The sequence below is a fragment of the Monodelphis domestica genome, chromosome 1 (genome assembly GCF_027887165.1).
Source record: "Monodelphis domestica isolate mMonDom1 chromosome 1, mMonDom1.pri, whole genome shotgun sequence".
Taxonomy (NCBI): domain Eukaryota; kingdom Metazoa; phylum Chordata; class Mammalia; order Didelphimorphia; family Didelphidae; genus Monodelphis; species Monodelphis domestica.
This window is the reverse complement of record NC_077227.1, coordinates 707341048-707354070: the sequence shown is the minus strand read 5'-3', so window position 1 is coordinate 707354070 and position 13023 is coordinate 707341048. Positions and strand designations below refer to the sequence as shown.

General features: G+C 37.6%; 1 protein-coding gene across 2 annotated transcripts in view; it reads right to left on the bottom strand.

Moving 5' to 3' along the window:
- Positions 1–12544, bottom strand: part of SPG7 (SPG7 matrix AAA peptidase subunit, paraplegin) — an 87853-nt gene extending 75309 nt beyond the window's left edge. The window contains exons 1-3 of one of the 2 annotated variants that reach the window (XM_001377395.5): positions 12264–12544; positions 4609–4711; positions 1726–1815 (exon numbers count right to left, since the gene is read on the bottom strand). In XM_001377395.5, the coding sequence (XP_001377432.1) occupies positions 1726–1815; positions 4609–4711; positions 12264–12443 (373 nt within the window). In that variant the 5' untranslated portion in view covers positions 12444–12544. Of the gene's footprint in view, positions 1–1725; positions 1816–2127; positions 2200–4608; positions 4712–12263 lie in introns of those variants that run through there. The other variant, XM_007477323.2, reaches the window with a different exon arrangement.
- Positions 12545–13023: the final 479 nt, after the last annotated feature.

The following is a 13023-nucleotide window of genomic DNA, read 5'->3' as shown; positions in this document are numbered from 1 at the left end:
CTTAAACACCTGTAACTACTGCCAAAACCACCAAAGTCGGAGAGACAGTAAAGAGAAATATTTAGGTCAAACTATTCCAGACCACATTAGAAAAAGCTGCTAAAACATGTTCACACAATGAGGTTCAATAGCTTTTAAAAAGAACAGTGAACTACTTTTTGGAACTATTTTTCTAATAATAGTTAATGTTCATATCATACCACCCAGGATTTGCCCCTATCCCACCCTGTTTTAGGTATCCTCTCTTCCCTTGTCAGAATGTAAGCTCACTGAGAGCAGGAAATGTCTTGCTTGTTTGTATTAGTATGCTGAGGACTTAGCAAAAACTAAGTTTTTAATAAATGTTCATCTAACTTGTAGCTCTAACTTCTCAAATTTAACATAAAGGTGTTATTTAGAAAAATTACAAGCCTCAGCAAGTTATGCTGTATCTACATACAAGAAACATTGGAAGAAAGTCTCTACAGTTTAAACTCCATTTTTAAGATGGAAGTACTATATTACTTTTTTTAAAACCCTTATCTTCTGTCTTTGAATTAATATTGTGTGTGTATGTATATATACACACACACATACATATATTCTAAATAGGTTCAAATGTCTGACCTTCATACACACCAATTATTCTAAAACACACTAACTCAAATACTCCTATTACTAGGTATGTGACAAGGAGGGTCTCAAACTGGCTTTCCCACTTAAGTGGAGGCCTCATAAACCATCAATTAAAGCAATGCTATTTTACATGACCATTTCAAAATGGTATTCGGTTGGAAGATAAGTCATGGGTATTTCTCTGTGGTCCTCTTGCAGTTGCACAATGAAAGAAGTGCTTGAACTTTTTTCAATTCAATTGAAAAAGCTGTATGTGAGGCTTAAACACTAGGGATCAGTGATATATGGAACAAAAATGTAATTAATTCCTTCCTGACCTTGAGGTGTGGGGGAAGAGTGCACTGAGGGGAAAAGGGATGGAGAGTTGGGAAAAAATATGTAATACAAATGAAAAGAATAAAAAGTAATCTGAAGAAACAGAGAAAAATAAGCACCAGAAACTGGGTCAAGAAAGATTGCACAAAAGAGGTGGTAGCTGAAATGAACCCTGAAGGAAATCTATCCCACTGCTTTTACTGGTCCAAAATACCTTTACCTATTCTTTTCTCTCCAATTACCTCAGCCCTCTTGGGGTAGCTCCCTGGATGAAGGGGAAAGCAATTATCAGATCAGTGTTAGGACATTTGTGGCTAAATCATCCTCATTCATTCTTCACCATCACTCCAAACACTGGAAAAAGGATGGAAACAGGTTCCAAATGTGAGGGGACATCTACGTGAATGTAGAACTCAAAGTATATACATAAACTTGGGTATACATATCCACTGAGGAAATGAAAGGTATCTGAGAAATAGAAAGATGAAGTAACTTATAAGAAGGATGGAGTCAGAGATGGAGATGGGACTACTTTTTTCAATATAAAAAAAGAAACTAAATACATTTTATGAACACAGTTTATAAAAATATGGTATCCATAAATTAAAGATGTATATAAAGTTGAAAAAACTAAATGGATAGAAATATCAATCAAAACCTAACCAACACACAGAAATGTGGCCTCTCAAAAATCCCACTTTTTATAAGACTGGCTTTGCAAACTACTGTTGTGCCTGTACTAAGGAAACCTTCTGAACACAAGATATAACAACAATTTCAAAATCTCTGACCTACCTTCATCATCTTCTGGTATTTTTTTCTTGGATTTTTCTTTCTCCTTATTTTTTTGCTTCATCTTGGAGGTACTAAAATAAGAAATACCACCTACAAAGAATATATTAAGTATTTAGTGTCAAGGTATAAAATGATGGAGAAAAAAGCTCACTACATGATAAAATAAATAAAGCAAAACAGATCATCTGAAAAATTCTAACCATCAACTGGATAATGAAGAAGTGTGATTTACGAAGTATAAAATAAAACTATTTTTCCCATGATGCTATTTAAAACACCTAAGGTAAAACAATCTATATTCAATGATTATGAAAATATATTTTAAAAATGTTGCAAAAAACAATTAAATCTCTTTAAATGAATCATTAAAGTGGAAAATTAATTTTTCCCCCTGCTATTTACCTTATGACTCTCCACCAAAATATATTGTCAATTCCTTTGGAACTTTCAGCCATAGAGTGTCAGGGGCCCTAACTGAGAGATTAATAGGATTAGCAATGAATATTCCACTAATATATTTTGGAGAAAAGAATTTAACTCATGTCTTGACTCCAAAGTTGGTTCCTCTATCTACTGACATTCTATCTCAAGAATTCACAAACAAGTAGCTTTCTTGAAGGAGGCAATATCAGTAACCTTCTAGTCACTATCACTAGGCTACACCAAAGGTCTCAGTTTGCTCAAGGCCTTTGGACAAGGGAATGGCCCTTAGCAAAATTCTATTTTTATAAACACATATACCTCAAAGCAGTGGCCTGAACTGTAACTTTTGTTATAGGAATACTAATAGACCTACAAATGAATCTTGTCTGAGTCAGTATAAATATTAAAGAATTTTTTCGAGGACATGAAGATATATTCCAACCTTCCTCTGTTTTTCTCTCAAGTACATTTTAAAAAGAAAAACCACACATTATTCACATGTGCAAGCTACTGACTCAAAACCAATTGGCACACATACATTCTCTCCATTATCACATATGGACAGCAGGCTGCTTGCTGGTAATTAGGATTCTACATTTTTCAATCTTTTTCTGCTTCTCCACAATAAAAACAAGCTGAACACAGTACACAGTATCTATGCTAAAGGTTCTTTAACCAAGGACCAAAAGAAAGCATTAGGTAGGATTTCAGCCAAGCAGTAGAGTGACTCACAAGAGGGCAATACCTATCTATTTTAAGCACTAAATTCTTTGTAGTTTATTTTCAGTTCCATTCTGAATTTAAAACATTCACAGCAATGTCGAAGATCTGCAACAGAGCTACTTCCTTCAACAGCTGACAGAAGGCCAAAGACAACATGGAAAAACAGATTCATACAGTTTTGAGAACAATCTTCTCTATTCTTATTTATATATCTGAAGGTTTATTTTGGTTAAAATTTACAATAAAAAGCTTAAAAATTCATATTTATTTATTTTTCAAGTAGTACAATGTCACTTCTTGCTACATGAGAAATCCTGTATTAAAAATCAAAACAATTCCATGTCAAGTAAGAAAATACCATTCAGACCTTAAACATATTGTCTTTTTATTGTCTTTTCTTAAATTCAGCTAGCCTATCCTAAAGACATATGGATTTCACTGATGGAAGATATTCAACAAACATTTTTTTGAACACCAACTATGTACCAGGCACTACGTATGCTAAACACTAGGGATACAAATATAGGAAATAAAACAATCCTACAACAGAAGTCCAAACAGTTCTTGGTAGTCAAATGAATAGGAATATTATGGAAGAAAAGGAAAGAAATAAGCATTAAGCACTTACTATGTGGCAGATATTATGTTAAAGAACTTTACAAATATTCTTTCACCTAATCCTCACTATAACCCTGGGAGAGAGAGGTTCCATTGTCATATCTATTTCATAGCTGAGGAAACTCAAGCAAAGAAAAAATAAGTGATTTTCCCAGGATAATATAGCTAGAGTCCGAAAAGAGATCTGACCTCCAGCCTTCCTGACTTCAAAGTTCTATCCACAGTATTATCCAGCTACCTTTAGGTATGGACCTGTGATTTCACTGCTCTAAATAGTTCCCAAGGATAGAAATCTGTATAAATGTGGATTGACAGATGTGTAGGGTCAGAGGAGGGATTAGAACCCAGGATTTTTTTTCTTTCTTTCTTTCTTTCTTTTTTTAAACCCTTACAGTCTGTCTTGGAGTCAATACTGTGCATTGGCTCCAAGGCAGAAGAGTGGTATGGGCTAGGCAATGGGGGTCAAGTGACTTGCCCAGGGTCACACAGCTGGGAAGTGTCTGAGGCCAGATTTGAACTTAGGACCTCCTGTCTCTAGGCCTGGCTCTCAAACTACTGAGCTACCCAGCTTCCCCCAGAACCCAGGATTTCTTGACTTAAGGGCCAACTGGATCATATCACAATCTCTCATTACCAAAAGACGAGATGGTTAAACTATTTTGCCAAAACCAAGCTAGTGACATTATTAGCCATTTCTAATTTAGAATAATGGAATTATAAATCTAGAAGAGCTCATATAATCTCTCGTTTTATAGCTGTGGAAACTGTGACCAAAGGTCCGATAACTCACAAAAAGTTACACAGCCAGTTAGCGTAAGCTGGGACCATCATATCACTTTTTCTTTCTCATGAATATCCAGAAAGGTAGAAGGGACATGGGGTCAGGAAATCTTGGGTATGAAACAGCTCAGATCCTTAAATTGGCTGTGGAATCCTGGGTAATATATTGAACCTCTTCAAGCCTCAGTTTAGCATCTACCTCATGGAACTGTTGTGAGACTCACTGAGAAAATATGTAAAGTACTCTGCAAACTTGAAAGTATTAAATGGTACCTATTATTATTATTGTTCCTACTATTTTAATAGCAGCTGCATTTAAAAATCATGAAAGCCTCATACCTAAAAGTTTCCATAGTCTGACTGGATTCTGAATTAGATGTTGTTTCAATAATAATCCTCTGATTCCTTGAAAAGTAGGAGACAATGTCCTCAAAAGTAAACTCTGAAAGAAAAAAACAGTAATAAGAATCAAAGTAATATCCTGATGGTGTTGATCAGTCATTTCATTCATATCTTACTCTTCGCAACCCCTTTTGAGTTTTTGGTTTGTTTTTTTTTTTGGCAAAAATACTTGAGTGCCTTTCCATTTCCTTCATCAGCTTATTTTACAAATGAGGAAACTGAGGCAAAAAGAGTTAAGTGACTTGCTGAGGATTGTACAGCCAGGAAGTGTCTGAGGCTGGATTTGAACTCAGGAAAATGAGCTTCCCAACTCTAGGTCCCTTATTCTACCCCTGCACCACCACCTAGTCACCTTTATGACTATGCCATAGAAATATTACCCTAAATTCATTTGTTTTCTTGATTAGTAAGATCTCTGAATTAAACACAAGCTAATACAGTATTCTTTAATGCTTATCCCTTCCCTAGTGAAAAGCTCAAGGACATAAAAACTGACCTGAGGATGTGACAAGCTTTTCTACAGTAATGGCATCATTTAGCTATATTACCAATGAAAAACAATTACAATTATATAATGCTTTAAGCTTATAAATGTTTAAATGTTGTCTCATTTAATCTATCACAGTGATGCTATGAGGTAGGCAGGCAGGAAGGCAAGTATCATTACTTCCATTTTATAAATGAGGTACCTGAGTGAGATAGAGAGATAAGTGACTAATCAAAAGCTACCCAGTTAGTAAGCAGCAGAACAAGGACCAAAATCTGTCTTCTGTCCCTAAATTTGCTCTTTTGACAAATAAATCTCTCCTACAAATCAATCAATTGTTCAACAACATCCTCAAATAACAGTATATTAATGGCATTCATACATTCATAAAACTTTTGGCAAAATGTAAGTATTTAATCCTTTTTTTCTCTAAAACACTTTAAAGCTGGCTAACATTTTTAAGTATGTTACTTTATTTGATTTTCACAAAAACCCTGGAAGGCAGGTACTGCTTTATACCTATTTTATAGATGAAGAAACAGAAGCTGAGGTTAAGTGACTTGCCCAGAACCACACAGCTGGTCTGCATCTGAGACTACATCTGACCTCCAATCTTATTAAATCCCAAATTAAGCATCCGATCCACTTGAGAAACACTCATTAGACTAGATATACTAACAGAATCTATAGAATGATCCACTACAGACTGGTCAAGTTCTTACTGTATCTAGTTGTAGGTATAGTAAAAAAAAATTAGACAACAGACATAGGATTATTGAAGAAGGCTACCAAAAAAAAAAAACTGAAGGAATTAACTCCATAAAGGTTAGGAATAATCAGATGAAAAATAACAAATAAGCAAATGCCAGAAGAGTGAGAAGGTTTGTGCTAGACAGCTGTGGATATGCCTGTTCCCTCCTACTACCCAATAATTTCTATTTCCTGCCTTCAGTAAGTCTATTTTTTTTAGGCTGTAGATCATAAGACATAAGATCAACTATAAAAAAAACTCAAGGAACATCTCTTAAGACAAAAAAAATCTAGGAATATTTGAAAATAAAAATATAAATGGAATCTATGCAACATTCTGGAAAAATCTCAACTATTCAGACACACAGAATCAATTACCACTTATTAAGTGCTATAAAATTAAAATTAATATCCAATAACTCCAAGTATTATATTTTATAAGATTTATTAATTATCACTTGAAGAAAAAGAGAAGATAAAAAGTAAAAAGCCCGCGTAAACAAGTTTTCCCAGCCCTGTTCCTGAAGGGGAGGGGGGTGCTACACAGAAGAAGGGGTGCGGTTACACAAACTATCTCCAAAATGTAAGGACATAACGTGAAAACAAAAGTGGGATGCTGGGAATTGGAGTCCTGGGGAGCAGATTCTAATTACACAGTGCTTACTATATGCCTAACAGTATGCTAGAAATCAAATATGGAAAAATGAAACAGTCTCCTCAAGAAGTTGACATTCTATTGGGGGAGACAACACACGTGTACACACACATATTGAACATATATAAAACTGCCAACCTTAGTGTTATATAGCATGCCTAAAGTGTTTTACATGTGTCTCTATAAACACATGATGAGTGAATGAAAAACATAAACTTAATTAAATAAAACTGAAAAGCTCCTACACAGACACAATGTATCTAAGGGAAGGGTAGCTGCTAACTGAGAAAAAAATCATTATCAATTTTTTTTGGACAAGTATTTGGTAACTAACAGAAAGGCATAGGACATATAAAAACCCCAAAGTCCATTACTCCATGGATAAGTGTGCAAAAGATATGCAGTTCCCAAAGGAAGAATTTTAAATATTTAACTTTATAAAAGAATGTTCCAAATTGCTAATAAGAGAAATGCAAATCAAAACAATTCTGAGATTTCACTCCACATACTGCAAATTAACCTGGATGATAAAAGATGGGAACAGTCAGCATTACAGGGGTTCTAAGACAGGCATTCTACTGCATTGTTGGAGCTATGAATAAAACAACTTCATTAAGAAATCTGTAATTATGCAAATAAAGTAGCTAAAATGTCCATGTTCTTTTGACCTATAAGTTCCACAACTAAGCATATATTCCAAGGAGGTCACAGATTAAAAAAAAGGGGGGACTTTCATATGTTCTAACATTTATACCACCACTTTTTTGTGGTAGAAAAGAACTGAAAACAAAAGTAGATGTCATTCATTAGGGAATATCTAAGCAAACTGTGGTACATGAACATAATGGAACATTACTATGCTGTAAGAAAAAATGAAAGAGGCCATTAGGGGGCTCAGTGGATAGAGTGCAGGGCCTGGAGTAAGGAAGACACTTCCTAGCTGTGTGACCCTGGGCAAGTCACTTTACTTGTTTGCCTTAATCCCCTGGAGAAGGAAATGGCAAATCAGTCCATTTATCTTTGTTAAGAAAACCCCAGGGACAATATTAGCATTCTAAGGTTCAGGGGTCATGAAGAGTTGGACAGAGTCGACCAACAAGAATCAATGAACTCTATGAATAAAGAGCACAAAAAGGTCTACAAGAAATGACTAAAAAGAGAAGTAGCAGAACCAAGAAATAATCATCACGACTGAATAACGTCAATGGAAAAACCAACTACCACAAAACAATCAAAAATGAATATTGCAAAATAACAACAAATGATATTAGTCCCAAAGAAGACAGAAAAAAAGATTCCTTCCCTTCTCTTTGGCAGAATGCTCCATGTATTGTCAGGATTTTTTTTTTAATGTATTGATCATTTTAACTGAATTTTTAAAAACTTATTAATCCATTTTGCTGAATTTTTTTCTTTAAAAAAATCTTGGTTATATTAGATGACTCTTTGGGAGGAGGAGAATGGGCACAGGGGAATTCTAGGTGATGTAAAAACAAAAGGAATCAGTAAAATATATTTTTTTAAACTATGAATGAAAAGAATTTATTAAATGCTCTGTGACAAAAACTATACCAAGGACTGGGAATACAAATACAGAGCTTGATAGTCGCTTATCAGTGTGGTTTCTACACCAGGGGTCCCCAAACTAGGGCCTGTGGGTCACATGCAGCCACCTAAGGCCATTTATCTGGCCCCCACCACACTTCCTGAAGGGGCACCTCTTTCATTAGTGGTCAGTGAGAGGAGCACTATATATGGTAGCACAGCAAAGCATGGCCTCACTCACTTACAGTACTACTTCCAGTGACATAATCCTTTGCGTGGCACCTTATTCTGAGAGTAACTGAACAAAGGAGAACAAAGTGTCACGCAAAGGATTATGTGGTTACACAATGGAAGATATCAGCATGATGAGCAGCAATCTGGGGGAAGAGATTCTGCACTGTGTATACAGCTGCCCAGTATAGTGGTGGCAGTGATGGGCCTGTTCAAGGTGTGACAGCCAGCACTGCAGCCTCCACTATACCAGATAGTGGTATACAGATCTATTCATAGTTTTTTTTTAATAGTCCTGCCCTCCAACAGTCTGAGGGACAGTGAACTGGCCCACTGTGTGAAAAATATGGGGACCCCTGTTCTACACTATAGAAGGAGGATGAAAGTCTTTGGATTCTAATTAAGAAACAAGCCTTCAGGGGGCAGCTGGGTGGCTCAGTGGATTGAGAGTCAGACCTAGAGACAGGAGGTCCTGGGTTCAAATTTGGCCTCAGACACTTCCCAGCTGTGTGACCCTGGGCAGTATTGACTCCAAAGGTAAGGGTTTAAAAAACAACAACAAGCCTCCAGCTCTCTCCAAAGGATAAATGTATATAAACAATATTCACAACCACCTGAAAAATGCTCCAAATCATCAGTAAGAGATGCATTGCAAATCCTACAAAATTTGCCAAAAAATAGTAATCATCAGTATATGTGGGGCCATGGGAAGATAGGCAGACTATCAAATTGTTGGTATTGACATTACTCAGGATAACTATTCTGGAAAGCAATCTGAAATTATGAAAAAAAATTGGCAAAAAAATGTCCATATGCTTTGAATCAGAGATTCCATTATTGGGCTTATACCCCAAAGAGACCACTAATAAGAATATACCAAAACACTTGTGGGAGCAAAGAATTGGAAACAAAGTCATTGTCCATTGAGTGAGGAAGAGTGAAACAAATTGTGGCACATGAATGTAATGGAATATTATTGTACTCTAAGAAATTATGTGGATGATGACTACAGAGAAGTCTAGAAAGAGTTATGTGAATTGATACAAAGTGAAGTCAGCAGAGCCAAGAAAATAATATACAAAGTGACTACAGTGACATAACTAGACTTAATTTTTTAAAATTAAGTGAATGTTTCAAAATTATTAAAGAAGCATGACTTGAAAAAAGAGCTAAAAGAAACTCCTATCCACCCTCTGTTGAAGGAGGTCCACAAATCTTCAGAATTTTTTTCCTTTTGTGCTGATTTTTTCCTTTTCTATTCTATCTTAAAAATACTATTTGTTATATGGAATGGATCTTTGGGTAGAGAAGAGGAAAGGATAATAGGAGAAATTAGAGTATTAAAAAAGTCATCAATAAAAACATTTTAAAAGAGATAAGCTTCAAGAAGCTTACATTCTATGTAATATACTTTTCTACTAGCAGCAATACAATGACCCAGGATAATCCAGAGGAACTTAGTAGAAAGAATGCTATTCACAGTCAGAGAAAGAACTGTGGAAATAGAAATGCATTAGAAAAATATGTGATGGATCACGTAGTGCAATAGGGATATGATTGGGGTTTTAATGTTGAAGGATTGCTCTATAGCAGATATGAATAACATGGAAATAGGTTTGAACAATGATACATATATAACCCAGTGGAACAGCTTGCCATTTGGAGAGGAGGAAGAAAGAATGAGGGGAAGAAAGAGTGGGGGCAGAGGGAATCATGAATCATGTAACCATGGGAAAATATGCTAGATAAAAAATGGGGGAAAAAAAGCTTACATGCTAATGAGCTCTTTACAATTAGTATCTGTTTGATACTCAATTCATGGGGAGACAGAGCAAATGGTCCCAAAGACTATTCCTCCTGGGCATGATGGCTAAAGGTCCAGTTAATCAAAGAGCATTTATTGAATACATACAGTGTGCCAGCCATTGTATAAGCTCTGAGAATACAAATACAAGAAGGGGAAAAAAAACAGTCTCTGACCTCAAGGGGCTTACAGTTCTAATGGAGATTCACATGAAAGGGAGCTGAAAATAAGGAGGATTCTGGAATGGAGCCCAGAAAAGACACAGCTTGCCTGGGCACTTCCTTAAAAGGGAGTTCCTGGGAAGAATAGACCAACAAAGAAGAAGACTACAGCTTACAAAATACATGTAACATATACATAATGTGAATTCAGTTAATATTTCAGTCACATGAATAGACAAAACTTGTTTTATATAATTAGATCAAAAAGGGACCTTAGAAGATCTTAAGATCATTGAGGCCAATTCCCTCAGTTTACAGAACAAGAAACTGAAGACTATAGTGTGTTAAATGACCTTCTCAAAGACACCCAGATCAAACCTGTACCTAAACAGAAATTCTCTCTACAAGATCCCCAGTGTCATCACCCAGCCTCTAAGCTAAGATCTCTAGTTTTCATTATCTACCTGCTACGGCCATGAAACAGTTTAAATGAAATGAAGTATATAAAGTATTTCACAAAATTTAAAACACTAAGTCCTGAATTCTTCATCTGAAGTCATGAAGTTCATGAGTCCATGAAGTAATTGGAAATTTAATTTTTTATTATGATTAAATTGTTTAAATTATTTATTTCATATAATTGGAAAAAGATAGATAGTACAAGGGATAGAGAGCTGGAGTCAGAAAGACCTGAGTTCAGATCCTACCTGACTTAATGAATATGTGATGCTAAGCAAGTTACTTAACTGCTGAATACTTCATTTTCCTCAATTGTAAAGTGGGGATAATAAAAGCAGTTACCTTCTAGGGTTGTTGTGAAGGTCAAATGAGATACTTGTAAAGTGCTTAACACAGTAATTGATAAATTGTAGGCACCTAACAAATGTTTGTTCCCTTCCCTTTTGCAAACCTATCTATTTTATCTTATGCATTTAAAATCATTAAATTGAGAAGGGGTAATAGACTTCATCAGACTGTCAAAAGGGTTCATGACCAAAAAGAAGGTTAACCAACTGGATTACTATTTTTGCTACTTAAGTCAACTTACTGCACTTTTAGACAACTCTATTTGTTCAGAAACTTTTCCTTATGAATAAATGAAGTCTTTCTTTGTAATTTCTATTCATTCAATTTCTGCACTTTAGGGCCAAGCTGAACAAGTCTCTTTTGGTAGTGATGAAAACAGGGATAAACATAACCACTTTACACAGCCAAGGGGTGGATGTCACCTGGGATGCTACTGTTGGGAGTGACAAATGAAGAATTTAACAAGATGAGTAATCGTCCAACAGACAGTTATTCAGATATTTCACTATATCGATTAGATCTAGTGAATTAGAACCTGAGAGTATTCATGAATAATAAGAACAAATGGCTCTCCTGGAAATCCTTGATGCTCATTATTATTAGCAGAAAGGATGGAAGGCAAGGCTCCAAAGGCTTCAAACCGCTAAAGAGGTGGAGAGTGAAAGTGATGCAGAGAAAAGAGTCCTGAAAGTGAGGTGGGGCCAAAAACTCTCCCTCCTAATCTCTGGGTCTCAGTTTCCCCAAGGGTAAAATGGGTGAGCTGGGCTCACAAAGCCTTATGTTTTCCAACTCAGTGCTTTCTTCCCTAGCTGTCTCCCATCATCTCTCCCAGGTTCCCTGGACCCTCCGCCTTACTCCTACTCTGCAAACAATTCATGCTGTCCCTTAGTTGTGGACACGTTGACTCCATTAAACTGGGAGCTCCTTGAGGGCAAGGGCTGCTTCCCCAGCGCTTGGCGCAGTTGCCCAGCACATCAGGCAACGCTACTGGAGCCTAGAGCCAGGGCCTAAAGTTGGGAAAGCTGGGTGATGGACTGAGAAGTGAAAGAGTCAGTATGAATGAGGGGGCTACAGGGCAAGGCTGGGGGCGGGGCCTACTCCTCCACCCTCCACCTCTCCCCCCGCGGGCGGAGCAGAGGCCCAGGAAGTTACCTGTAGGACTCGGCCGCCAGTCCCAGCAGGATCCCCCGGGGAGCAGTAGAACTGCCTTTCCCCGAGCCCGATGGCAGCGGCAGCGACGGGCCTGAGGTTCCAGCTGGATCTCGCAGCGTGGAGCCTCCAGCGGCCCGGCCTGCGGCGGACCGAGAAAAGAAGCAGGAGCGCCGCCGCCATGATCCGTCTGAGAGCGGCGCCTGCGCACAGGGCGCCTCTCGGACAGAACGAAGCAGGCGTGAAGGGGTGGAGACGAGGTCTGCGGAGGATCCGGGGTGCTGACGCACAGGGGGCTCATGCGCATGCGTCTCTCTCTCCGCCCTTCCCCCCTTCCCCCCCACCCCCCCGCACCTCCTGCTGTCTAGACCCTCTTCAAGGTCGAGGCCTGGGGGAGTCCCTCCTCCCTGCAGCTTTCGCCCACACGCGCCCCATCCCGACCTGGTCTAATAATTCCCCCAGGCTCTCACCACTTCAAAGCACCGGCCTTGTTTCTCCCCAGACTGACACCGCACTCAGTTCTGCTTGTGCCTCCAAAGAATTCACCAGCATTTATAAATCACTTACTATGTGCCGGGCAAGATTCTCAATTGAGTGTAAACAGCTATGAGATCTCTACAGGATAAACTAAACCAGGACAACAATCATGGCACTGACTACAACTGGATAAAGGACAAATTTTGAAAGACTTAAGATTCAAGGCAATGACCAATTAAACTCCTCTGCCAAACAAATGAGACGAACAGCCCGGATTTCAAGAAGG